The sequence below is a fragment of the Dama dama genome, chromosome 8 (assembly GCF_033118175.1).
Source record: "Dama dama isolate Ldn47 chromosome 8, ASM3311817v1, whole genome shotgun sequence".
Classification (NCBI taxonomy): Eukaryota; Metazoa; Chordata; class Mammalia; order Artiodactyla; family Cervidae; genus Dama; species Dama dama.
In genome coordinates, this window is record NC_083688.1 from 8299779 (window position 1) to 8324496 (window position 24718).

The following is a 24718-nucleotide window of genomic DNA, read 5'->3' on the forward strand; positions in this document are numbered from 1 at the left end:
CTGGTTCAATTCCTTGGTAGGGAAGATCCACTGGAGAAGGGATAGGCTACCCACTTCAGTATTCTTGGGCTTCCTTGGTGGCTCAGCTGGTAAAGAATCCACTTGCACTGTGGGAGACCTGGACTCAATCCCTGGATTGGGGAGATCTCCTGGAGAAGGGAACGGCTACCAAAAACGAAGATCATGGGATCCGGTCCCATCACTTCATGGCAAGTAGATGTGGAAACAATGGAAACAGTGAAAGACTTTATTTCCTTGGGCTCAAAAATCACTGCAGAAGGTGACCGCAGCCATGAAATTAAAAAATGCTTGCTCCTTGGAAGACAAACCTAGACAGCATGTTAAAAAGCAGAGACATTACTTTGCCGGCAAATGTCTGTATAGCCGAAGCTGTGGTTTTTCCAGTAGCCATTTTGGATGTGAGAGTTGAACCATAAAGAAGGCTGGAATCATTCCAAGAATTGATGATTTCCAACTGTGGTGTTGGAGAAGACTCTTGAGAGTCCCTTGGACTGCAAGGAGATCAATCCAGTCAATCGTAAAGGAAGTCAGTCCTGAATATTCATTGGAAGGACTGATGCTGAAGCTCCAATGCTTTGGCCACCTGATGCGAAGAAATGACTCACTGGAAAAGACCCTGATGCTGGGAAAGATTGAGGGCAGGAGGAGAAGAGGACGACAGAGGATGAGATGGTTGGATGGCATCACCGACTCGATGGACATGAGTTTGAGTAAGCTCCGGGAGTTGGTGATGGACAGGGAGGCCTGGCGTGCTGCAGTCCATGCGGCCGCAAAGAGTCGGAGACGACTGAGCGACTGAACTGAACTGAACTTACGTGAACAGCTAGCCGGCCCCGGGCGGGCGTGAGCAGACTCGCCGCGCGGTGGGCGTGGCTCTCTCCGGCCCTCCTCCAGCCGGTCCTCCTCTTCTCCCCACGCCCCGATCTCTCTGTCCGGTCTCCGCATGCGCGACCGAGCCCTGGGGGCGGGGCTGCTCCATCCGGGTATCCAGCGGCCTGTGGGTGTTTTGTTTTCTTGGCTGGAACTTGGGGCGGTAGGTAGGAGGCTCGGCCCCGGCGCGACACCGGGATCCGGACGTACTGCACCGGCCAGGCTGGACTTAAAACTGTAAGTACCAGGCGGGAGTAGGGGGAAGGGGAGGGGCCGTCCGCTGCCGGCCGATTGAGGCTGGAACCGTCTGCCCGGCTGATGCTGCCTGGGTCTTTGCGTCCATCCTCTTGGGGAAGCTGCAGGCTCAAGCCAGCGCCTTGCTGGACCCTTCTTTCCTGCCCACTTACTGCTGACCTTTGTTCGGCCGGGGGCGGGAGAGGGCGACCACCTCCGCGCTCCGGACAGTGCCCTCCCCTGGACGTCGCAGGATCCCTGAAAATCGAAAATCACCATGCTCCTCCCACCCCGCCCCCGCTACTTTAGATCTGGGGAAGCAGACACCCGGGAAGGAGTTTAAGCCGGCTGGTCCCCTCGGCGAGGGACATGGCCGAGCTAGAAGAGCTAGATCTAGTTCCCACGTCTTCCCAGTCGCTGGCCACCCTCTACACCTCACATCCCCGGAGTCTGGAGGGGCGGGGTTTGGGGTTGAGTGTGCGGGTCGTAAACCAAAGAAAAACGGAGGATTCAGGTTGGCGTCATCGGGGTAGATCGAAAGCAAAAGATACTGGATTGCTATTCCGCCCAGGGAAGAATTTTTTTTTAAGTTATTTTTCAAAATTAGACTTGTCCTCAAGGCCTATTAGCACAGCTTTTAATTTAATTTTTAAAAGGGAGTTTCCAACTGGATTCGTTACTTTTGTAACAACCCTGGTTGTCAACTACAGAGTAGCTTCATAGGGTTAAGATTCACTGTAGGAATTTGGATGTTTGCTTATTAACAATTTACACTTAAGGCAGGCTTTTTCATCTTCTGAGACAGAGATAATATGGATGTGTCTCACACTGGGTCTGTATAGCCCAGCTCAAAGGAATGTTTTGTGTAATTGTCTATGGTAATTTATCCGTGGTAATTTAGCAGTGGATTCCTTTTTCTTTCTTTCGTTTCATCCTTCCTTCTGTGTGTGTGTGCGCGCGCGCGCGCGCGTGCTTAGTCGCTCAGTCGTGTCTGACTCTGCGACCTTTTGGGCAGTGTCCCACCAGGCTCCTCTGTCCATGGGATTCTCCAGGCAAGAATCCCGGAGTGGGTTGCCGTGCCCTCCTCCTCCAGGGGATCTTCCTGACCCAGGGCTCCAAGCCGCGTCGCCTGTGGTCTCCCGCATTGCAGGCTGATTCTTTACCCTGCATCGTGAAAGCCCTCCTTCCTGTTCTTTCTTTGTTCCCCTTTTCCTGTTTTAATGGTCTGAATTAATACTGACTTCAATTTTGTGCTTTCTTTTGGCTGGAAAACATGTTAGAATCAGAGATAGAGATTATTAAAATGAAATGGCTGTTCTTTACATAGAGGGCTTCCCTTATGGTTCAGCTGGTAAAGATTCTGCCTGCAATGCGGGAGACTTGGGTTTGATCCCTGGGTTGGGAAGATGCCCTGGCGAAGGGAAAGACTACCTACTTGAGTATTCTGGCCTGGAGAATTCCATGGACTGTATAGTCCATGGGGTTTCGAAGAGTCGGAGACGACTGAGCGATTTTCACTTTCACTTTTACACAGAAATGAAGCCACAAGACAGGCTTGGGAAAAAAATAATGAAGTGAAAGGACTTGATGTGAAGAAACATGTTATAGATAAAATGTGTAAATTGTTAAGAGAAATATTTTTCATCTGAGTCCATACTTTAACTCAGCCAAAATTTTATCATTTGTCCCTTCACTGTGCTAGTGCTCCTGGACTCTAAATATCTAAAGAACATAATAACTTCGTTTGGAATTAAAGTTAATAATCATTATAAATTTTTTTCAGTATTTGGACACCCACTTTTGCTTAAAATCACCTTTTAAATTAAAAAAAAAAACAAAAAACAACTAAATGAGTCCACACTTTGTTTTCCAGAGTTTTGTGGAAATTCATCAAAAGCTGAATCTCAAATGTTCTGAAGTATATGTAGCAAATAAAGTATTTATAACTTCATTTTTATTAAATTATTCCTAAACTGATATTTTCTAGAAACATAAGTCAGATTTGAAGAAATTCACTAGAAGTACTGTATTAAGTTGGTTTTGTTTGTTTGTTTAAGTGACCTGAAAAAATGTCTGGATTTCTGGAAGGCTTGAGGTGCTCAGAGTGCATTGATTGGGGGGAAAAGCGCAATACTATTGCTTCCATTGCTGCCGGTGTTCTAGTAAGTGTCCTTGATCATTTGGGCCTTCCTTAATTTGATGTGTTTGTTTTTATGTATTTTGAATTCTGTGTGATTTCTTTAAGTATGTACTATTTATTTTATCTTTGACCACTGAATTTTTAAAAATAAATGTTGATATTTTTGTTTATGAGAGGATTTATGTATTCCATTTAAAGAGTTGACATTATGGCTTAAAATTTGATATTATTTTTCTTTTACTGCATAAAACATAGTATAGTGAGACAGTATATTTTATATATTTATTTACAACATGGATTATGCCTCCTCTTAGTGAGTACATGAAGTTACCAAGAAGTGTTCAAGAAACAATGAGGTCAAAACCATTCAAAAGATATGACTGCATTTCTCCATAACTTAACTTTTCAGTGTCATTAGATAAATAAAGAGCTCATTAAAATATATTGTTTAGAAGTAATTTATAGAATAAAATTCTTATTTATATTACAAATCCTCAAGGCATGTGATATTTTTTTGTGCTCTAATGTTGACATATACTCTAAAGAATGAATTTTAAGTAAACAAGCAAAAATCTAAGTTTAAATATGTCTCTTTGCCTAGCCTCTTGACAGTTATAATCTATGAAAAATACTTGTCCTAAATTTTTCCAGAGTAATGTCGAAATATAAAACTACTATAGAAATTCTGCTCTTATATTAAAAAACAAAGCTTTGAATTTTAGTCTCTGAGGAAAATATCTTGAGTATGTTGGGTTCAAAGTGTTTAAAAAAAAAAAAAAAAGGCAAAAGAATACTTGTGCTACCCAGTAAAAATGTCATTAATAGAGTATAAATCTGTCTGTAACCTGATAAAAATAATTTGATTAACCTAAAACAGTTATTTACAAATAAATAGAGCTAACTAGGTCAAGGTTGGAAGTGGGGATAGAGAAGGGGGTTACTTTCCAAATCTGCTAAACTACATGTCAGAATTTGGTTAATATCATCTTTTGTAAGTGTCTGCTCAAGTGATAAAAAATATTTATGCAGTTTTAATGTCTTTTTTCATTTTATGTTTGTCCTTGATAATGTCCAGAGCCAAATTCAATTAAATTATAATTTTGTGTTTTAATTGAATGTAGCATCACCCCTGAAACCATCTGTAGACTGCGCTGTAGTTCATCAAAAGAGAAAGCAGTACTGCACGGCACATTGTTTATTTCACAGCACCAAGAGACTAGCTAAAGTTCTATCAACAATAATTATTCCCCATATTATTTTGAGTACTGTTTTTTTCATTTTCAATAATATCTTTCTGGAGGCTTTTATCATCAGCAACAGGCCACTCCTCTTGTCAGTTCAAGTCTAAATGACTTTTTTCCTTTCTCCTGCCATGAAATATAATTTACTTCTAGTGCACAAAAATTAGATCACAGACTTTTTAAATGACAGTATAAAAGAATGATTGTAATCATCTTAGAAAAGAAGTTTGTGTTAATAAATAATAGCTGTGGGATTTTAGGGGATCGAATCTTTCATCAGATACTAAGCAAAGTGCTAATTGTATGCAAGAAACTGCTGGAAGATTTAAGAAAATTGTGGACTTTATTAGAAGGGATCTCTTCACTTAGATTCTTTGCTTTTTAGCCAGTAAGACAAGAAATGACTGTCATTTCTCCTCCTGTGGTTTGTTGTAGTTTTTTACAGGCTGGTGGATCATCATAGATGCAGCTGTCATTTACCCCCGCATGGACGAATTCAACCACTCCTACCACGCGTGCGGTGTGATAGCGACCATAGCCTTCTTAATGTAAGTGTCATCGCGAGTGAGGCGACTTGCACAGATTGTCCCAAGAGAAATATGTTTTACGTACAGTTGAGTAGAGTTAAGGTTTTTAAATGTTACCAAATTAACATATGGGTTGTGATTTAAAAGTCAAATCATAGAGAAGGACTTAGGAAGAAAAACAGTGATCCTCTTTTCTGTTCTTCTTCTTTTAATATTTATTTATTTGGGTCTTTAGTTGCAGCAAGGGAACTCTAGTTGCAGCATGTGGGATCTAGTTCCCTGACCAGGGATTGAACCCAGCCCCCACACACAAACACACACACACACACACACACACTGAGATTGTGGGGCTTAGCCACTGAACCAGCAGGGAAGTCCCCAGGGCAAACTTCTAAAGAAAGCAAGGCTGTCTCAATTTAGAGTGGTATTCTGTGAAGCTCAGTGAAAGACGTTTTCTGTTTGGAACGTGTGTCAAGGATGGACAGAGTAAGATTTTACCGCTTGCATCTCTTCGTGCAGAGTATGTCTGATGTGTACAAGAAGAAAACTAGATAGGACCAAGCTAAAGATCACTCCAATCTTAGCAAGGTATAACTCTAAGAATTTCACTCTCAAATCTTAACAAGAATCAGAATCATCTAAAGGATTTGTTCACATTCAGATTGCTGGGCCCTACACCCAGAATTTCTGCTTCAATAAACTTGGGGTAGAACCAGGGAATTCTCATTTTAAAGCATGTCCAGGTGATGCTGATTCTGCTGGTCTGGGGACTATATCCAGTGCTTCACAGGATACTGATTGAGGGGCCTTGCCTATTGTTGTATGAACCCATTACTCAAGACTCCTGAAGACTTAAATTTGCAGAACTCGTATGGTTAGATAGCGTTACCAACTCAATGGACATGAATGTGAGCAAACTCCAGGAGACAGTGAAGGACAGGGAAGCCTGGCATGCTGCAGTGCACTGGGGTGGCAAAGAGTTGGACCTGACTTAGAGACTGAACAGTAACAACAGCTTGTTGCACCTGGCAGTTTGATGTCATGGATGATTTCCTCTTAGAGTCAGAGACCCTGATCTCTTGGTTTTATTTTGTTCACACAGGATTAATGCAGTATCAAATGGACAAGTCCGAGGTGATAGTTACAGTGAAGGTTGCCTGGGTCAAACAGGTAAATAGATGCAAACAACATCTTACTGTACATTCTTAAAATAAGAATTATACATGTAAGGGCCACTTGTCTGACTTCTTCAGATCGGGGATAGGATGGAGATGTATCTAAGGAGAGGTTGTTGGTTCCAAGGTAAAAGTTGCATTTGGTCAGTGGTTGCCAAATAGTTCAGAATACAAAGTTTTGAATATATAACCCTGTCCAATAACAGTACTATATAGATATAAATGTACAGTGTATAGTAGAAAACAGTATATAATAAAGAATACATTATACAAAGTGAAAAGTAGACTTTCTAGTACTTGAAGCTTTACTATATAAATTACTTTCTTCCCTTTTTTGCCAACCTTACTTGATTGAATTAGCATTTTGCTACAGCTTAGATTCATAGTTTGTGGCATGTTTTGAAATACACAACATAAAATTTACTATCTTAACTTTTTTAAGTGTAAAGTTCAGTAGTAGGTACATTCATTTTTATTGTGCAGCCAGTCTCCAGAACTCTTTTAATCTTGCAAAACTGAATAGGTAATAGAGTTGTAGTGCTTAGATTCACCCAGGCCTGCCTTTCTCCACTAAGGAACTCACGTCCCCTGGACCCATGGCCATGTGCCCAAGGTAGGCAGGGCACAGGATGTGTGTAGCACAACTTCCTGTAGGGTCCAATTTAGTCAGAGATTTGAGGAGACAGATACTTATTGAGCATTTTAAATGGTAAACTTATATCCATACAAAAATAAACCTGAATATAGGCAAGTTTTAGGTGACTTCCCCCACCCCCCCCCCCACCCTAATGAAATAAAAAGAACTGCAGTGGTCGATTCTGGTCTGTGTTTTCAGACTCCCACTGGTTCACTCTCTGTTATCAATAGATGAACTTAAATAGAAGCAATACAGATATACTGATATACTGTGACCTTGTAAAATCTAAATGAAGAGATAAATGTTAGCACAGCTCTGGGGGTCCAGAGCTGGTTGTATTTGTGTATCATATCATATCTATAAGTAAGAGCTTATTATTTCAGAACTATTGTTTTATATCTTGGATATGAAATCAGAAATTTACATATAATATTATTTGCTGTGCTTTATTGAGCAAGGCAGGGTTTTTATTAAAATGCATTTGTGCTAATTAAATAAACTCATCTCAGAATTCACTTTAGGCGAGCTAATGACTGTTTCAGTCAGTTCAGTTGCTCAGTCATGTCTGACTCTTTGCGACCGCATGGACTTCAGCACCCCAGGCTTCCCTGTCCATCCCCAACTCCCAGAGCTTACTCAAACTCATGTCCATCGAGTCGGTGATGCCATCCAAGCATCTCATCCTCTGTCATCCCCTTCTCCCGCCTTCAATCTTTCCCAGAATCGGGATCTTTTCTAGTGACTCAGTTCTTCAGATCAGGTGGCCGAAGTATTGGAGTTTCAGCTTCAGTATCAGTCCTTCCAATGAATATTTAGGACTGATTTCCTTTAGGATTGACTGGTTTGAGCTCCTTGCAGTCCAAGGAACTCTCATAAGTCTTCTCCAACACCACAGTTCAAAAGCATCAATTCTTCGGCTCTCAGCTTTCTTTATAGTCCAACTCTCACATCCATACATGACTACTGGAAAAACCATAGCTTTGACTAGACGGACCTTTGTGGGTAAAGCAACGTCTCTGCTTTTTAATATGCTGTCTAGGTTGGTCATAGCTTTTCTTCCAGGGAGCAAGCATCTTTTAATTTCATGGGCTGCAGTCACCATCTGCAGAGATTTTGGAGCTCAGGACATAAGGTCTGTCACTGTTTCCATTTGTTCCCCATCTATTTGCCATGAAGTGATGGGACCGGATGCCGTGACTCTGTTAGTAAATCTTCATAAATATTATATAAATGTGATTTGTAAGTTGATTGTCTTTCCCTGTTAATGTAATTTTAATGCTGTCTAGGCAGTTAGAATGTAAAGATAAAAGTCGACAGGGAAATGGCCAGCGTCCACACTGACAATCCTTAGCACAGTTCCCACTATTCTTGCTTTAGACTCTGATGGCAACTGCACATGTTTTTCTCTCTGGGTTTTTGTCTTTTTTTGAAAGGCTAATTGAACTGAGTGCTGCCATATAAGAAACAATTCTCGTAAAATATTATTTCTCTTAAGGTGCTCGCATTTGGCTGTTCATTGGTTTCATGTTGGCCTTTGGCTCTCTGATTGCGTCGATGTGGATTCTTTTTGGAGGATATGTTGCTAAAGGTAAGAGAAAACACAGTTTACCTTTTACTTCAATGGAATTTTGAAATTTTGCATTAAAGTTGTTTTTTTTAGAATAAAGTTTTCTTTGTATAGTTCAGCCAACTACTAGCAATGCATTTGTGCCCAGGAACCCCCCTCCCTAATCTGTATTTGTATTTGTTCTGTTTGCTATGTTTTTAGTATTCCTTTCTCCTGTATTTTTTCTTCTCATCTAGAGCCTGGAAGGGATGGGACACAGCTCCATACCTTGTTTCTCTTTAGCTTCCAAAAACCTCAGAAGCAGAACACATATCTTGTCCAGCTATTTGGCAAGTCTTGACTTGCTGAATAACATGCAGGCAAAGATTTAACATCCTAGAATTGAAATTTATTGAGCTCAGCCTCCTTGATAATATATCATCATCTTCTTTTAGATAAAAAAGCAAATGAACACTTAATGCATATCTGCTATATAAGGCCAGTTTGAGGCAAGCTAGGAAAAGACCTACTCTCAGGTCCCTGGTTGAATCTTTTCCTTGAGGGACCCCAGAAAAATATGAAATTCATTCAGTGTTCTAGGTAAAATTGACTATGCTTATCATAGTAAAAAATAAGATATTAATGATTTGCCAAACTGGACCAGCAGAAATCTAATCTAGCTCATATTTTAACACTTCACTTTGATAGATAAGATGTAATTCTTGGATTAAAATAATTGGTTTCCTGATTTTTTAATTCAAATTGTTTAAATCTTGCAGATAGGAATGATAGGCAGTTTTAAATATTTATAGTTCTTCTTTTATTTATGTAATTTTTTATAAAACCATGTTGCTAAAAATATAGAAAAGAAAGAGAAGAAAAACTAATAATCTTACTGCTCTTAAATATTTTGGTATATTTTCTTTGGTTTCTTTTGTTTCTTAAATAGTTGTAATCATAGTATAAATATAATTTTGAACCTAGCCTTTTGCCTATCATACGAAATTCTCTTGCTGCTACAAAATTTATCACCATCATAGTTTAAAAACAAAAATGTTACTTTTTTGTCATGTGAATTGCTTATTCATTGTAGAAAACTGAGAATATAAAAGAGCTCAAAGAGGAAAGTAAAATTACTGATAATTCTTCTTTCCTAGATAACAACTATTAAAACAGAGCCCCTTTTTGTAGGAATGTGTTCATCTCATAGACTTTGAAGTTATTTTCCTAAAGGCTTCTGAAGCCAAGTTATGCTTTGAGAATTATTAGCAGCAAATCTGTAATTTTATGAAGTGCCTTTATATAGAATCTTTATGAGTCATTCTAGTGGTAATGGTTATTTAATGTGGCCTTCTAGTACAGAGGGCCTATACAAACCAGCTATTATGGTAGTCAGATTAACTTAAAACTGTTAGGAGGAAAAGTTGTTATTCATCACGCCTCGGTTTGTCAGTGAGTGATCATTGACAGCTCCAATAGTAAACACTTCGAGAATTTCAGCTTCAGTCCAGGACAAAATCGAGACAAGATGGTCCTTTGGCAGTCTTTCCTATCTTAGTGGCTGCTTTCTCCGTCCAGGTGTTTAGGCCCAAAACATGGGTGGTTAAGGCCTGTCAAAGATGACACCTCTTTCTCTTACATCCCACAGCCTAATCCATCCCCAGATTCTGTTGATTCTGCTATTAAAATATATCCTGAATATGACCACTTTTTATCTCCTCTGTTGCTCCCACCCTGGTTCCATCCATGATCGTCTCTGGCCTGATTTCCTAAAATAGCTTTGTTTGTGTCCCCTCCCCAGCCTCACCCCCCTTTAGTCTACTGTCAGCACCGGAGCCAGAAGATCCTGTTGAAGTGTGTCAGCTCAAGTCACTTTTCTGCCCAAAACCTTCCAGTGATTTTTTTCCCTCTCACCCGGATTGGAAATCAGAGTCCTCACCACGACTGTGAGGCTGTGAAAGATCTGCACCGCACCCCCACCTGCCGCTCGTCCTTCTTTGATCTGTCTCCTGCTTTCCTCTCTTTGGCCCTTGTGACTGTTCCTCCACTGTACTAGCATGCTACCACCCCAGGGCTTTTGCACTTGTCGTTCTGCTGCTTCTGCATGGTTTCTGCCCTCACTTTCTTTGTGTCCTTATACTTTTCCTTGCATCACCTTCCCATGAGGTCCTTCTGGCCATCTGTATAATATATCATCATTCAGTACACTTCCCATACCTTTCCTGCTTTACTTTTTCTTCTTATTCTCAACAGTGTTTAGCTCCACGAAGGCGAACATTTCGCCTGTTTTGTTTACTGCGTTATCCTCAGCACATTCAACAGTGCTGGTACGCAGTATGTGCTCGGTATTTATTAAATAAATGAAGGAAGCTACCGTTTACTAAACCAGAATTACACTCTGATAAGTACTGTGTCATTTAATACCCACACCAATCATAGTTGCCAGAAAAATCAATTATGTTAGGCAGGAAAACTGACATTCACCAGTTTATCAGAAACTGAATGTTTTGAGATCATGCACCTCTAACTGTTACAATTACTTTTATAGAAAAAGCCGTAGTATACCCTGGGATTGCTGTATTTTTCCAAAATGCCTTCATCTTTTTTGGGTAAGTTTGTTTTGCATTCTTCCTCCTATCTTTTTTTTCTTTTTTTAAAGTGATACTTTATTTTATGTCATTGACTGTATTTAGTTGCTTAATTTCCTCCTGTCCAATGCCTCTCCCCCATGTTATTGTCATAAAATAAGAATGAGACTGAGACAAATATTTTTAATACGTGGGTTGGTTTATTGCCAACCTTGGAAACATACATTGATTTTTTTTAAATGCCACCACCTCTCCTTTAATGAAGAATTGTGATTCATGTAGATTTAGTTATCTGGCACTGGCACTGTTCATTTAAAATTTATGTCTCTAACAGTTGCTTTTAGTGGAAGCCTGCTTAAAACCATTTCTTCTTAAAATTTTGTTTCTGGATGCTTTTTATGGTTCTTTCTGTCCTTGGTGTCACTAGAATTTATGTGTGATATTTGAGGTGTAAAGCCTTGACCTTTTTTTTTTATCCTTCTGATGCAATGACAAAAGATTACTTAGACCCTAAAAACCTTAATACTTTTATCACTAATCTTTTCTAATGTTCACTCTTTCCTGGACATATAGGGCATGCCCTAGCCCCTTTCCCTAGCCTCCCTCTTTACCCCACCTCCCAAAAAAACAACAGAAACTTCTCTTTATCTTATGTATCAGGAGTTCTTAATTCCCATTGCATGGGTAGGCTTCTAAAGATTGGGAACCACCAGACATGTCTGCATGCAAGACATTGGTTTTTCTGTTTATTTCTGGGAAGAGAGCCTATGGCTTTCATCAAATTTTCAAAGATGTCCTCAATCCAGAAAAGGTTTTTTTAAAAAAACAAAACAAAACTGCTGTATATTCTAGGACAGTCTATTCTAGGACTTTCCCTTCCCTTCCTTGTCCCTTCCCACCCACCTCTTGAAAGGAAATAGATAACTCCTGTCTACTTGAACCACTCATGGAATGCTAATAGTTGCCCTTTAATAATAGCCAGCAGTTGGTATTCATACTTTTTCCATTCCACCACAAAGCATTTTTGCAATTTTATAAAATCAGTTTAGAAATAAGAAAAATGTGAATATACATGTGGCAAGATATTTGGGTCATACCTTGCATCTTGAAACTAGTGGGGAAAATCCAAGAGTTTTTTTGTTTTTTCTAATGTTAAGCCATTGATTTATGTGCAGAAAATAATGCCCGAAGTTTCTTGAGCACTTTTTATGTGCAAGGCACCATTCTTAGTGTGTTACATGTGTGCTCCCAGTTGATTCCTAAAACTCTAAAGGTGACTCCAGTGTTACCATCATTTTATATGTGAGAAATAGGCACAGAGATCATGTTCCAGATCGTGTGGCTAAAATTCAGGCTATCTGACTCTGAAGTTCAGGCTCCAGGAGGATGGAATTTGGAATGAGTTTAATTAGCATTTTCTCCTTTGTTGAGTCTTCAACCAGTTGCTTAATATTAGTTCTGTTTCCTTCCTGCCCACCCCCCTCCTTTATTTTTTTTTTAAAGAATGTAACACTGTACTTGAAAAAATAGGAAGTGAACCAACCTCACTCCCCAAGTTTTGTAAATTTGGTAAATATGGGTAGATTTGTTATTTTGTAGGGTGGTGTATTATAGCATGTGTTTATTAGAGGGACAGTGTTGATGTTTAGAATTTCTTTTCCTTTCAAGCTATAATGCTGAGGCTTGAACATCTTTAAAGAAGGACCAGGCATCTGAGCTCAGTACTCCAGAATCTCCACAGGGTTAGAGGTGCTTGTGGGAATTCAGTGTCCCACAACTTCAGCCAATGGAAGGTAGCGTAACAGGATCAGAGGCAAGGGTCAGAAAAGCTTCAGGATGGAGTGGTGGGGAGGGGATTTACCAGGAACCAGCCAGGGAAGGCTAAACAGCAGCCTTCTGGGTTCTAATCATTGTTTACTCTAGCAGAGGTGGAGGATAAAGTAAGTTCCACCTTCAGATGCTGTTTCCGGCAGAGAAGTTCCTCTGTCAGAGCAGGGAGGAGGAGCCAGAGGATTGAGAGATTTGTGGGAAAATTTTATCTTTTTTCAATGAGGGAAGAAACACGTGTGTTCATACAGTAGTTACCACATTTTCACAGAACCTTAAAAACCCATTGCTGACTTGTCTCAAGTTAGTTATAATATGTTATTTTTCCATGCAACAAGTTTGGTTAATTTCTCATGTATTGCTATTGTACTCATTAAATCCAAAAACTGACTTGGTTTTGTGAAAATACTGTAGGCAAATAGCAGTTAAATCCAACTAATAGACACCGTTGTCAGGATAGTTGTAGCAGATTGCCTACCATCTTTGAATTTATAACAGAACAGTTCTCAGCAACAAACTTAGAAACTGTTGTTTCAGACATCAAAAACAGAAATCAGTACCAAAGGTAACCATCTGACAATGCAAGAGGGACTGGCTTTTGTCTAAGAAACTCTTGAGGGTGCAGTTTGCATCTGGTGATTAGGGTGTAAAGTTAAGCCATGCCTCTTTTAAGCTATTTGTGGAGTAGAGTCTCTGGTTTTTCTTTTTTTGTAGCAGTAGTTTTGAAATTACCTGGAAGAGCACAGATCAATCGCTTTTTGGAGGTTTATGAAATCCTTTATAAGGGAAAATTCCATGAGAGGGTATAGACGACTTCCTGGTTGCATTTTTTTTTTTTTTCATTAAAAAACACTCAAGTGCTTACCTTTATAAAGGCCCGTGAAACCTATTTTGTTTTGGCTGTGCTGAGCAGCTCACAGGATATTAGTTCCCCAACCAGGGAGCAAACCCAGGCCCCCTGCACTGGAAGTACAGAGTCCTACCCACTGGACCACTAGGAAATTTCCTATGAAACCTTTTAAAATTGACCATTTTGATTGAGGGTATATCTTTGAGTGTACACTGGAAATTAGAAAATAGATGAGAAAACAAATGAAAACCAGCAGATGCCATTGTAGTGTTTACTTTTCACTTCTCCCTTGCCTTAGCCCCCCCGACATCCAAGCCCTGATGAGTTTGCTTCTCAGTTGTCTTAACCCTCTTCTCTTTGTGTTCATTTCCTTCGTTAGGTTCGGTCATTCTCATCCCTTCCTGAGCACTTCACACTCTTGACTGATGTCTCTCTTGGGTCCAGTTTTCCTGTATCAGTGTTCCTTCTAAAACACTAGAAAATGGCAGCCCACTCCAGTATTCTTGCCTGGGAAATTCCATGGTCAGAGGAGCCCGGTGGGCTGCAGCCTACTGGGTCACAAAAAGTCTTGATGCCGCTGAGTGACTAACACTTTCACAGAAGAGATTGCCACTAGGGGCCATCCAGCAAAATTCAGGACAGTATTGTTTTGTTTTATTGAGCTGACATTTAAAAATGAGGGTATTTTACCTAAAAATCTGAATTCTTGAAAATCCGCCAACCCTGGGCCCTGGCTCAGCAACAATCGTCTGGAGCTGAAGTTGTTTCTTTTACCCGGAGATGCATCTCTGCATAGTCCCAGCTCCTGCGTTGTCTGGGCCCAAGCTGCGTTTAGTAGATCACAGGCTGGTGCCCTCCCGCTCGACTCATCTGAGGCTCCCGAAGGCCCCTGTGGGCAATTTGCCACTCTGGTCAATTGGCTTGCCAAATCCTGACCACTGCCATTTCTCATCCTCCTTGTCTCTTAAACTGTACTCTAGCCATATTGGACTCTCCCCTGCTCTACTACACCACAGGTATTTATATCGAGGTATATATCAATTAGCCAAAAACTTTGTTCAGGTTTTTCCATAAGATCATACAGGAAAACCTGAATGAACGTGTGTGTGTGTTCTTATGCATCTGCCCTCTTAAATTGAAGCCTTAAAAGCTGTAGACACTTCCCAAAATAAAACCTAGAGGATAGGCTCTGTGAGGGCATTTCCTGACATGTCCGTCTCTGGGGCTTTGCCTAAGGACCTGTGGTCTTTTTTTTTTTGACCTGTGATCTTTTATTCCTCTTTGCCTTTTTTATTTTTCTCCTCTTTGCCTTTTGATCTGCCGTTTCCTCCCCTGAAACATCTTCACCATCCCACCGGCTCCCGCTTCTCCCACCCTGCCATTCAAACTCCTGCTTATCCTTCCACGTTCTTCTAATATCACCACCTCTGTAAGTCCTTTCCTGACACATTCAGGCAAAATAAATCCCCATATGGGACCTCCTAGTGGTCCAGTGGCTAAGACTCTGTGCTTGCAACGCAGAGTTCGACCTCGATTTGCTCCCTGGTCTGAGAACTAGATCCCAGATCCCACATCACAGCTAAGTCCTGGCACAACCAAATAAATAAATATTAAAAAGAAAAAAAAAAAAATCCCCATATGTTCTGTGCTCCCTTAATATGTGGTGTATATGCCTCTCCCCACCCCCGACCCTCTGTACTTACCACGTGTGTCATCAAGAGCATAAGCAACTTGAAGGTCGGGACTCTATCTTTACCTTTATAACCCTAGCTTCTCGCACTGCCATCTTGACTCAGAAAAGGCTTGTTAAGGGAATTAGATAATATCAGACATATAATGGTTACACACTAAACACTGGTTAACTTCTTAAGAGGGACATAGGTCTCCAAACTCAGAAGTTCGGGTTGCAGCCTAGCTTGTGGTAAACAGCACAGTCGCGGACATTGGCCGAGCTTACTACCCTGGAATGATCAGTTTCTGTTCTGATACATCCCCTGGGTTTTTTCCATACAGCTCATCAGTTATTCTTTGTCACTAGTTTCCCACAATTCTAAATCTCTCGTCTTTTTTTCCCCAAACTCAGCCAGTCATGTGATATTTCTTGTTCTTTTCACAGAGGACTCGTTTTTAAGTTTGGCCGCACTGAAGACTTATGGCAGTGAAAGCTGATTTGTTGCTGCCCAGCAGCCCTGCGTGGGGTTTCTTTTTGTTTGTTTGGTTTTTTTTTTTTTTTACTACTCACTCCCAGTCTTTTGTAATGCCATTTTCTAAACTCCTTTCTGAGTATAGTCTCAAATTTGTATAATACTAAAATCATGAGAACTCTCTCTTTAATCAACAACCACAGCAAAATCTATTGTGATATACATTTGATTACATTTGATTAACTTGTAAAATGTTGAAGAAAAGTATTTCACGTGAGAAATTTTTATTACATTTTATCATGTTTATAAAAATAAATCACAAAAGAAGTCATGGAAGCATCTTATATGAGTATTTGTCATATCCAAGGTCCAAAGCTGCAATGAAAATGCTCTGAAGATTTAATGTGTTTATTTAAATGTGGCCTGTTCTGTGTCAAATACTAGATGAAATATAAACACGTTCTTGTTTTTAAAAACTATTCAGTGGTCAGAATTCTTTCTCACTATCCTTTGTGTTTGCTTTATTAATGTATGGTTTTGCCAAAAATTCTGTAAATATTTCAGTGTAAGTAGTTATAAAGGGTCTCCCAAGGGGTGAGTGAATATGTTGAAAGAGAGAAGCCCCATAATCTAGCCACCAGTTTCCTCAGAAGTGTCCCTTCAGAGCCACTGATGGCGGGAAGGGCAGTGGTAATGACTCGGCTGTGACCCTGGGCCTGGTGGGATGCTGACAGTCACCCCACAGCCACCGTGGAGGGAAAGAGGAAGCGGAGAGGGACTTGGTCTTTACTCCGGTGACTGACTCTCTTGTTGGTTTGATAATAAATTGAATTCCATTTTATTGTATCTCTACTGAACCACTAAGCTCAAAATAGACCAAGTGAGGTCAGTTATAATGACAAGTGTTCAGATACTGGGAACTCTTAGTCTGTTCCTTTTTGGAATTCTTTTATCCCCCAGGGTCCCCACTTTGACATAATGGGAATTTTTTTTCTTTAATGAGCTAGCTAACAATGTGGGTACATGTTCTTCAGAACTAAAGCTTGAAATATTGTCATATTAATAAAGCTTGCAACAATTAGCTATTCGTTAACCACCAAATACCTCTCAGATGATTTAGATTGTGGTACCCTTTCTATGTCAGCCACTTTTCTCCCAGTGTGTATGTTTTATTTTGTTTGTTTTTAAATTTGAGTTTTTGGTTACACTGTGTGGCATGTGGGATCTTAGTTCCCTGAACGGGGATCAAACCTGCACCCCCCCTGCATTGGAAGCACCGAGTCTTAACCACTGGACCGCCAGGGAAGTCCCTACTATGTATGTTTTGAATGTTGCCTGGTCATCGGCTACTCAGGGAAATGACTGTATCGCTGTCATTTCACCATCAAATCACTGTTTTTTAGATCCACAGGTATGAGAATTGGAGGAGATCTTGGGGATTGAAGTTTACCTTCTCTTTTTACAGATAAGGGAACCCAGACCATGGTGATTTAAATATCCTCAGGGTCATAGGACTAGTTTTTAAATCTTGAGGCAGTCTGTCTCCATGTTGGATCACAGATGTTTTCCCTACAGTTAAATTCAGGATGTGCTCAGGGAATAAGAACTCCTTGTAAAACCACTGGAATAAAAAGCATAATGTCAGCAAGGATTAAATCTGAGTCTTCAGTTTTCCCGTTTTATATCAGCTGCTCTGCTGATATAGGTGAGTTAGCGGTGTAGCTTAATACTTTATTAAGCACAAGAAAGAATCTAGGAGTTGTCAATAAAATTGAACCAAAACCTTAATGTCTTCCCTCATAGTTTAATCAGTAAAGAATCTGCCTGCAATGTAGGAGAACTGGGTTCGATTCCTGGGTCGGGAAGATCCTCTGGAGAAAGAAGTGGCAACTCACTCCCATGTTGTCGCCTGGAGAATCCCATGGATAGACGAGCCTGGCAGGCTACAGTCCGTGGGATCGCAGGAGTCGGACATGACTTAGCAACTAAACCACCACCACCATGTGTCTGTACCCAAGACAGTATTGAGAGCATCATCTTTCATGAAACTAAACATAATTATTTAAAATCATTATAAGATTATTAAGTTTTTAGTCTTTTATTTTTAGTATCAAATCTATCTGACCTGTCTCATTGTACATAAGGAGACTTTGCTATAACAAGTGGTTGTTGCACACACACACACACACACACACACACACACAAATGGGCAATGGTGGAAAGTTGTCTTGTTTTCAAACAGGCCTTGTTTCTCTTGGATGCTTTCCCTTAATATCCAACAGCCAAACGTGGAAACTGTAAAAGGAAAGCAAACTTTTTTTATTATAGATGAACCCTTACACACTCAATATTGCACACATATTGATTCTGATTTGACCTTTTGAAACTCATGTTGCCCAAAATGTTACTTTATCTCAAAGGCCTTATCACAAATAAAGAACATTTATCCCAAAGTTCTTTCAAAAAATCTGAATTGGAAGACCAAATCTCATTTCTTTTTTTTTTTTTTTTTTAGGTAAATCTCATTTCATACAGCTCTTTACATGGATCATTCATGGTCACCTGGCTTTTGTTTGTATAACTCCAGTGAATGACTCATTACCATGTGAAGTAGTTCTTTCCATAAGATCTTATGGAAAAACCTGAATGAACTTAATTGGCCAACCCAATAGTGTCATCTGTCATCCAGGGATGAGATGGGTATCCTTGGGGTTGGTGAGTGTCCCACCCTAGGAAGTGTTGAGCATGGTCTGCGCAATCAGTGATGGAATGTCTAGTAACCTCTAGTAGTCTGCTTCTATGACATACAATAAGGGCATTTCATAATGTTTAAGATGTCCTTTTGGATGGTTTACCAAAAAAAAATCATTCCTGGATTTATCAGCTTGGGAAGTTTATATTCTTGCATTTCAAATGCAAGCTGTAAAGCATTATCCTGCTGAAAAAATGGTTCTCAGCTGTAAAAAAAAGAAAAAAAAATCAGAAGATTTGGGGAAAAATAGCCATTCTCTGGTAGCTGACCATAACACATATGTGTCTCTGAAGCCAGACAGACATCGATTCAGCTTCCTCCTGTACCATTTACTAGCTCTGTCATTTTGGACAAGTGACTCATCTTTAGATGGGGAAGCTTATTCTTATGCAGGGTTTTTGTGAGGATAAAGTCAGTTTGAGTAAACTCCGGGAGTTGGTTATGGACAGGGAGGCCTGGTGTGCTGCAATTCATGGGTTCACAAAGAGTCGGACACGACTGAGCGACTGAACTGAGCTGAACTGAACTGAAAGTCAGATAATGTTGAAAAGCATCCAGCACGGACTCAGAAACGGTAGGCTTGCAATAAGCGATAGCTGCGAGACTTAACACATTCCACTGTGGTTGTGGCAGGAGGGCTCAGTAGTTGCAGCACTTGGGCTTAATTGCCCCGGGACATGTGGGATCTTAGTTCCCTGACCAATGATTGAACCAGCATCCGCTGCATTGGAAGGTAGATTCTTAACAACTGAATCACCAGGGAAGTACTGATACCTATGTTCTTATCTTGATGTGGTCATGGTTTCAAGGGTGTATAAATATGTTTAAAGATACCAAATTATATACTTAATAATGTGTGCAGTTCATTGTCAAGTATACCTCCAGAAAGCTGTTTCAAGAGGAAGAGGAGCACAGAGATAAAGGAAAAGGAGAGGAGGTGGTAGGTTCTCTCCATTTTGCCCCTAGAGACCTGAATACCAAGGTCCGTAATAAGGCTGGTTCTGTGTCCCCCTGGTGGTCAGTGTCTGGGCCTGCTAGGTGGAGAAAGGATTGGTCTGGGACTCAGAAGGCCCACTTTCATTCACAAAGGCATCAGCTGTGCATTAATCTGCCCTCTGTTGGCCCCTGCTTCCCATTTTTAACTTGGCCATATGGGTCCCTGCTTGCCTAGCCAACCTCAGCATCAGTTGGAAGATTACCTAACATACATCAGAGTACTTTGTGAACTGCAAGTGCAGGTCAAAGGGAGGAAGGCAGTGGGGTCTCAGGGAATGAGCCCCGACCTTCTCCCTAGCCCAGCCATGACAACAAACCTTACAATGTCACCTAGACTGTCAGTGGCCGCTGAATTATTTGAGTTTTATATCTCTTGACTCACTGACCCCAGGTCCCTATACTGCATGTTTTCTTGTGTCCACTAGCTGTAATTTATCCCGCTCTTCCTCTCAGAACTTAGACAGTCAGGACTCCGCTCAGAAGTCTAGCAAATGCGGGGACTGGACTTGCTGGCCCCTGTGGGCCTTCTGGCTTTTGCACTGCAGGATTCTATCACCTTCATGTTGAACTATTAGCCCACTTCGGTGACTCCAGATGGGGAGGAGACGGGGCCAGTGTCAGTTCTCACATCCCTGACCCTCAGTGATTTTGAAGCATCAGGGAAATGGGAACATCTACTACCTCCCCACCCCCGACCAACACACACACACACACACACACACACACACACACACACACACACACACACACACACACATCATGGATTTGCTTTTCCTCCAGTGCTCCTTACTTCATTTTTACTTTACTCTCCATAAACACCAAATTAACTTACATACCCCAGGTATCTTTTTAAGTCCATTCACTCCAAACCTATGACATTAATAGGTTAAAAATCTTACCTTCCAGAAAGATTGGTCGTCAAAATAGTGACTCTTGTGAGTTGATTTCCATATGTTGAGGTTTAAGAGCAAGCCTGTTTAAGTTCATAAATAAATGTTACACATTTACAGGATTGCATTTATCTCAAAGTTAATCAGACTATCATATCTCACCAATGATAACTCAACAGAAATCCTTTTATCTTCCACAACCGCGAGATAGACACACAGAAGCACTGTCCTTCCCGGACCTGTTTAATTAATTCTACAGAGATCTTTTAAAAGGAACTGGTAAGAACAATTATATCCAGAGGATTAGATTACACTGAGAGGTATATGATAGTCATGGATCTAACACACTTCCCAAGACAGAGAAGAAGGACCCTGTTGGACAAAGCCCCACTTAAAGGCTGATTCATTTAAACACAAGAGCTACCATGGAGAGCGACTCAAACAGCCACCCTTGCAGGTTCATCCTCCCCAGTTCTAATAAAGTCCCAGTGACCTCAGCTCCAGATTCCACTGGTTAGGAAAGCAGGTAATAACATGTGCTTCTGTGCTTGTTCTTGTCAGCCATCCCACCTCTGCCCAGAGAGCTAGGGCCCTATGCATTGCCCCAGTTGCTCAAAGTGGAATTTCCAGTTAAAAAATCATGCTTACCTTTCATGTGAAGCAGGGAAATGCCACTGATAGACTTATCTGTGTGTTTTTGATGATGATCCATCCCAATGTATTAAATAGTAAGATTAACAAGAGTAGGCGTGTGCTCATTCACACTTGCCTCTCACAGTATGTGCCTTTAACTGATATTGGCATGGCGAGTGTAATCGACACACCTCATTTAGCTAGAATTACTCATAAATGAACCTCTGTTGCCTACATATATTTTTCAGATAGTTGAGGCTTACTCATCACTGATGAAAATCCATCTAAAATATATTTTCTTGTCTTGGGAGACAACACTGAACACATTTAGACTTTAAAAAAAAATTAGAGCTGTTGATAGGAATATCCATTTATCAAAGGCACTGTGTGACGTGGAGAAGGGCCACAGCTGCTGAAAGTTACTGGCCTGTTCTCTGGCAGCCCAAGCTTCTCATGTTCTTGTGTCTGGTTTTAATTTATTTTCTCCTGTTAGGCTCTTTGCTTTCACTCCTGACTTCTACCAGTGTGTCTTACCTCTGTAAATGTACCTCTAATCTGCTATTTTTAATCTGCCTGAACTGGGAAAACCCTTAACCATGCTTGATAAGATTGTTTCTTTTTATTTTCTCTCTCTCTCTCTCTCTTTTGGTTGTACCACACAGCATGTGAGATCCTACTTCCCTGACCAGGGATGGAACCTGTGCCCCCCTGGAGTGGGGGCACAGAGTCTTAACCATTGGACCATCAGGGAAGTCACCAAGATTGTTTCTTACCTAAGTGCCTATAGGAGGGCTTCACAGAAAGCGTTCTTTTCATGGGTAAAAATGCTTGATTTTAGGGGGTCAATTTGGTGCCGTCTTGGCTTCCTGGAGGCCTCTTTCCCCTTACATTGTCCAAGTAAATTATTTTTTAATTTGGGAAAATATTAGGGAAGGTCTCTGTGGTGCACAGCACATGGAAGGCTGTGTTTCTTTTTCTGTTTTTGGCCAAGTGGCAAGCAGGATCCTAATTCCGCGACCAGGGACTGAACCTGTGATGCTGAAGGGGAAGTGCGGAGTCCTAACCACTGGACCACCAGGGAAATCCCGTCCAAGTACTTTTTAATCACCAGTTTCCTCAAGTAGAAAGCAACATGTAAAGATGAAAGCTCATTGTTCTTAACTCTTAAAGGGATAAAAGGAGTGTCTCTATGCTCTTTCTTGATCTCAGTGAGGCATGGGAAGCCTTCCCAGCTGCTTTACAAGACAGCACAACTCAGTGTCATTTCGTCTACACTGGCGACAGTGGTAAACGGCATGAGAGCCCAGGTGTAAGGCTGCCAAATACAATGCAGGATGCTCAGTTAATTCCGAATTCTGAGTTGGGTGCCTTGTGTTTTCACTTGTTAAATCTGGCAACTCTCTTTAGGGTTGGACCGCGACCACCAATAGAATGTAAACTTACGGCAGGAGGCCTTGTTCTCATCTGCATTTAATCAGTCATCCCAGACTCTGTTGAAAGCTGAGGCCAATTGGTACATTAAAGCAATTCTAGCCAATCTCTTTCTCGAAAACTCCAGAAAGTACTTTCGGGACTTTCCTGGTAGTTCAATGGTTAAGACTCTGTACTTCCAACGCACGGGAAGTGGCTTCAATCCCTGGTCAGGGAACTAAGCTTCCCCATGCCATTGTTGTTCAGTCACTAAGTTGTGTCTGACTCTTTGTGACTGCACGGACTGCAGTATGCCAGGCTTCCCTGTCCTTCACTATTTCCCGAAGTTTGCCCAAACTCATGTCCATTGAGTCGGTGATGCCATCCAACCATGTCATGCGGCCCAAAAAAGTACTATCGTACATGTTTTAGAGCTGAAAGGATGCCAAATGATTAGTTACTATAATCCATCCTCTTTACAGAAAGCCAGCCAATGCCCAGAAAGAGTGAAGTGACATGGTCATACCATTCACCCAAGGTCACACCATTCTTTAGTGTCTGCTTTGGCCATTTTGTCTCTGATCTGGCATTCACTCCTTGCTTACAGACACAATATGTGAGAGTCTAACCAATAAAAGGTATTTACCTGTAGAGTAACAGTGAAGAATTCTGGGCAGAATGCATGTTTTCCTCTTGTGTATAAGTAAGACAGGCAAATTGATGTCTCCCTAAGATTCTTTTGGGACTTCCCTGGTGGTCCAGTGGCTAAGACTCTGCACTTCCAGTTTGATCCCTAGTCAGGGAACTAGATCCCACATGCCACCTGTGTTTTGGGGGCTTCCCTGGTGGCTCAGATGATAAAGAATCTGCCTGCAGTGTGGGAGACCCGGGTTCAATCCCTAGGTCAGGAAGATCCCCTGGAGAAGGGAATGGCAACCCACTCCAGTGTTCTTGCCTAGAGAATTCCATGGACAGAGGAGCCTGGTGGGCTATAGTCCATGGGGTTGCAAAGATTTGGACATGACTGAACGACTTTCCCACTCACACTCACAAGATTCTCTGCTCTTCTGTCACATTGCAGAAGTAAAAACATACTTCAGTCCTCTGCCTACAGATCTCTAATGGCCTCCCATCTTCAGAATGATCTGGCTCCTTGCTACCACTCTGTCTCCAACCCTTTCCCCTCTCCCATCTCTCCAGCCACATCAGCTACACTGACATCCTTGCTATTCCCCGAACAGGCAAAGGATGCTCCTGCCTCAGTGCCTCTGGCCTTGCTGTCTCTTTTCATGGAAAGTTCTTCTCCCAAATAAATACATGGTATGTCTCCCTCCTTCTTTGCAGTCAAGTCCTTGCTTAAAGGTCAACTTCTTAGTTAGGCCTTCCTTAGCACCCTTCCTAAAGAGCACCCCACCCTCACCATGACTCTGCATTTCCCTACCCTGATTTATTTCTCTTCATAGTGCTTATCACCATCTCATGTACCATATATTTTTCTGTTTATGGTGAAAGCTCCCTCCCCACCTAGAATATCAACTCAGTGTGACCAGGGAATTTGGTTTGTTCACTGCTGTGTCCTTAGTACCTGGTTTATTTGCTGAACAAAATAGCAGTGTCGGTGTTATCAGGGAACAAAAGGTAAGTACTGTAAGCATCAGGGTTTCCTTAGTCTTTGGTACAAAATTCAGTGAAATCACCAGTCCTCGGCTCAAGAGGCTGCAGTGTCCAGGTCACCTCTGAGGGCCTTCCCAATTCTGAAATCTTGTGATTCTGTGTTCGTTTTTTTAAATCAAGATCTGAGCCCTTCACCCCATTTGGCTGGAGCTGAGTGGGGTGGGTTCATGGGGAAGGAGATGGGCACATAATGTCCAACCACAGGGCAGGTGCAGTCTCGGCCCAGACCCTGTGCCCTGGACAATGGTGGAAGAAGGGTGGTCTCACACTGACCTGTCAAGAGACCAGAGATCACACTCATGACGATGGTGAAGCCCAGTGCCCCGAGGTTGATGAGTCCCTGGTAGTCGAGCCTAGAAATGACAAAGCAGAGGTGGTCACATTTGGGCATCAGGCTACAGAGGTCACTGGGGACCAAAAGGACTATGTGCATCAGTAGTGATGCTGTCAGGAAGGGCCACCAGGAGAACAAACGTCCCCTCCCCAGGCAGTACCTTCCCATCATTCTCCTGCAAAGCTGCTCAGACACGTAGAAGGGGAAGAAGGGATTTCAAGATCCTCTT

At 41.4% G+C, this 24718-nt stretch overlaps 2 protein-coding genes across 3 annotated transcripts in view; one reads left to right on the forward strand and one right to left on the reverse strand.

Moving 5' to 3' along the window:
- The first annotated feature begins 966 nt into the window (after positions 1-966).
- On the forward strand, positions 967-16131 carry TMEM50A (transmembrane protein 50A). Of its 2 annotated transcripts, XM_061148238.1 has the most exons (8): positions 967-1128; positions 3183-3287; positions 4942-5054; positions 5553-5621; positions 6136-6203; positions 8341-8433; positions 10940-11000; positions 15773-16131. In XM_061148238.1, exons 2-8 carry the CDS (start codon positions 3195-3197, stop codon positions 15816-15818), a joined length of 543 nt encoding a protein of 180 aa, XP_061004221.1. In that variant the 5' UTR covers positions 967-1128; positions 3183-3194; the 3' UTR covers positions 15819-16131. The 2 variants fall into 2 exon arrangements, with proteins under 2 accessions (XP_061004221.1, XP_061004223.1); XM_061148240.1 differs by lacking the exon at positions 5553-5621 and having other exon boundaries at positions 970-1128.
- Positions 16132-18068: 1937 nt separating this feature from the next.
- Positions 18069-24718, reverse strand: part of RHCE (Rh blood group CcEe antigens) — a 39171-nt gene continuing 32521 nt past the window's right edge. Inside the window, exons 8-10 of the mRNA XM_061147837.1 lie at positions 24429-24508; positions 20448-20521; positions 18069-18095 (exon numbers count right to left, since the gene is read on the reverse strand). Of these exons, the coding sequence (XP_061003820.1) occupies positions 18069-18095; positions 20448-20521; positions 24429-24508 (181 nt within the window). The remainder of the gene's footprint in view (positions 18096-20447; positions 20522-24428; positions 24509-24718) is intronic.

Bases quoted from the DNA above. Each gene is read 5' to 3' on its own strand.
- TMEM50A (XM_061148238.1), top strand. From the start codon at position 3,195: ATGTCTGGATTTCTGGAAGGCTTGAGGTGCTCAGAGTGCATTGATTGG. The intron at 5,055-5,552 runs GTAAGTGTCATC...CTCTTCGTGCAG, and splicing joins GCGACCATAGCCTTCTTAAT to AGTATGTCTGATGTGTACAA. The intron at 11,001-15,772 runs GTAAGTTTGTTT...TTCTTTTCACAG, and splicing joins AATGCCTTCATCTTTTTTGG to AGGACTCGTTTTTAAGTTTG.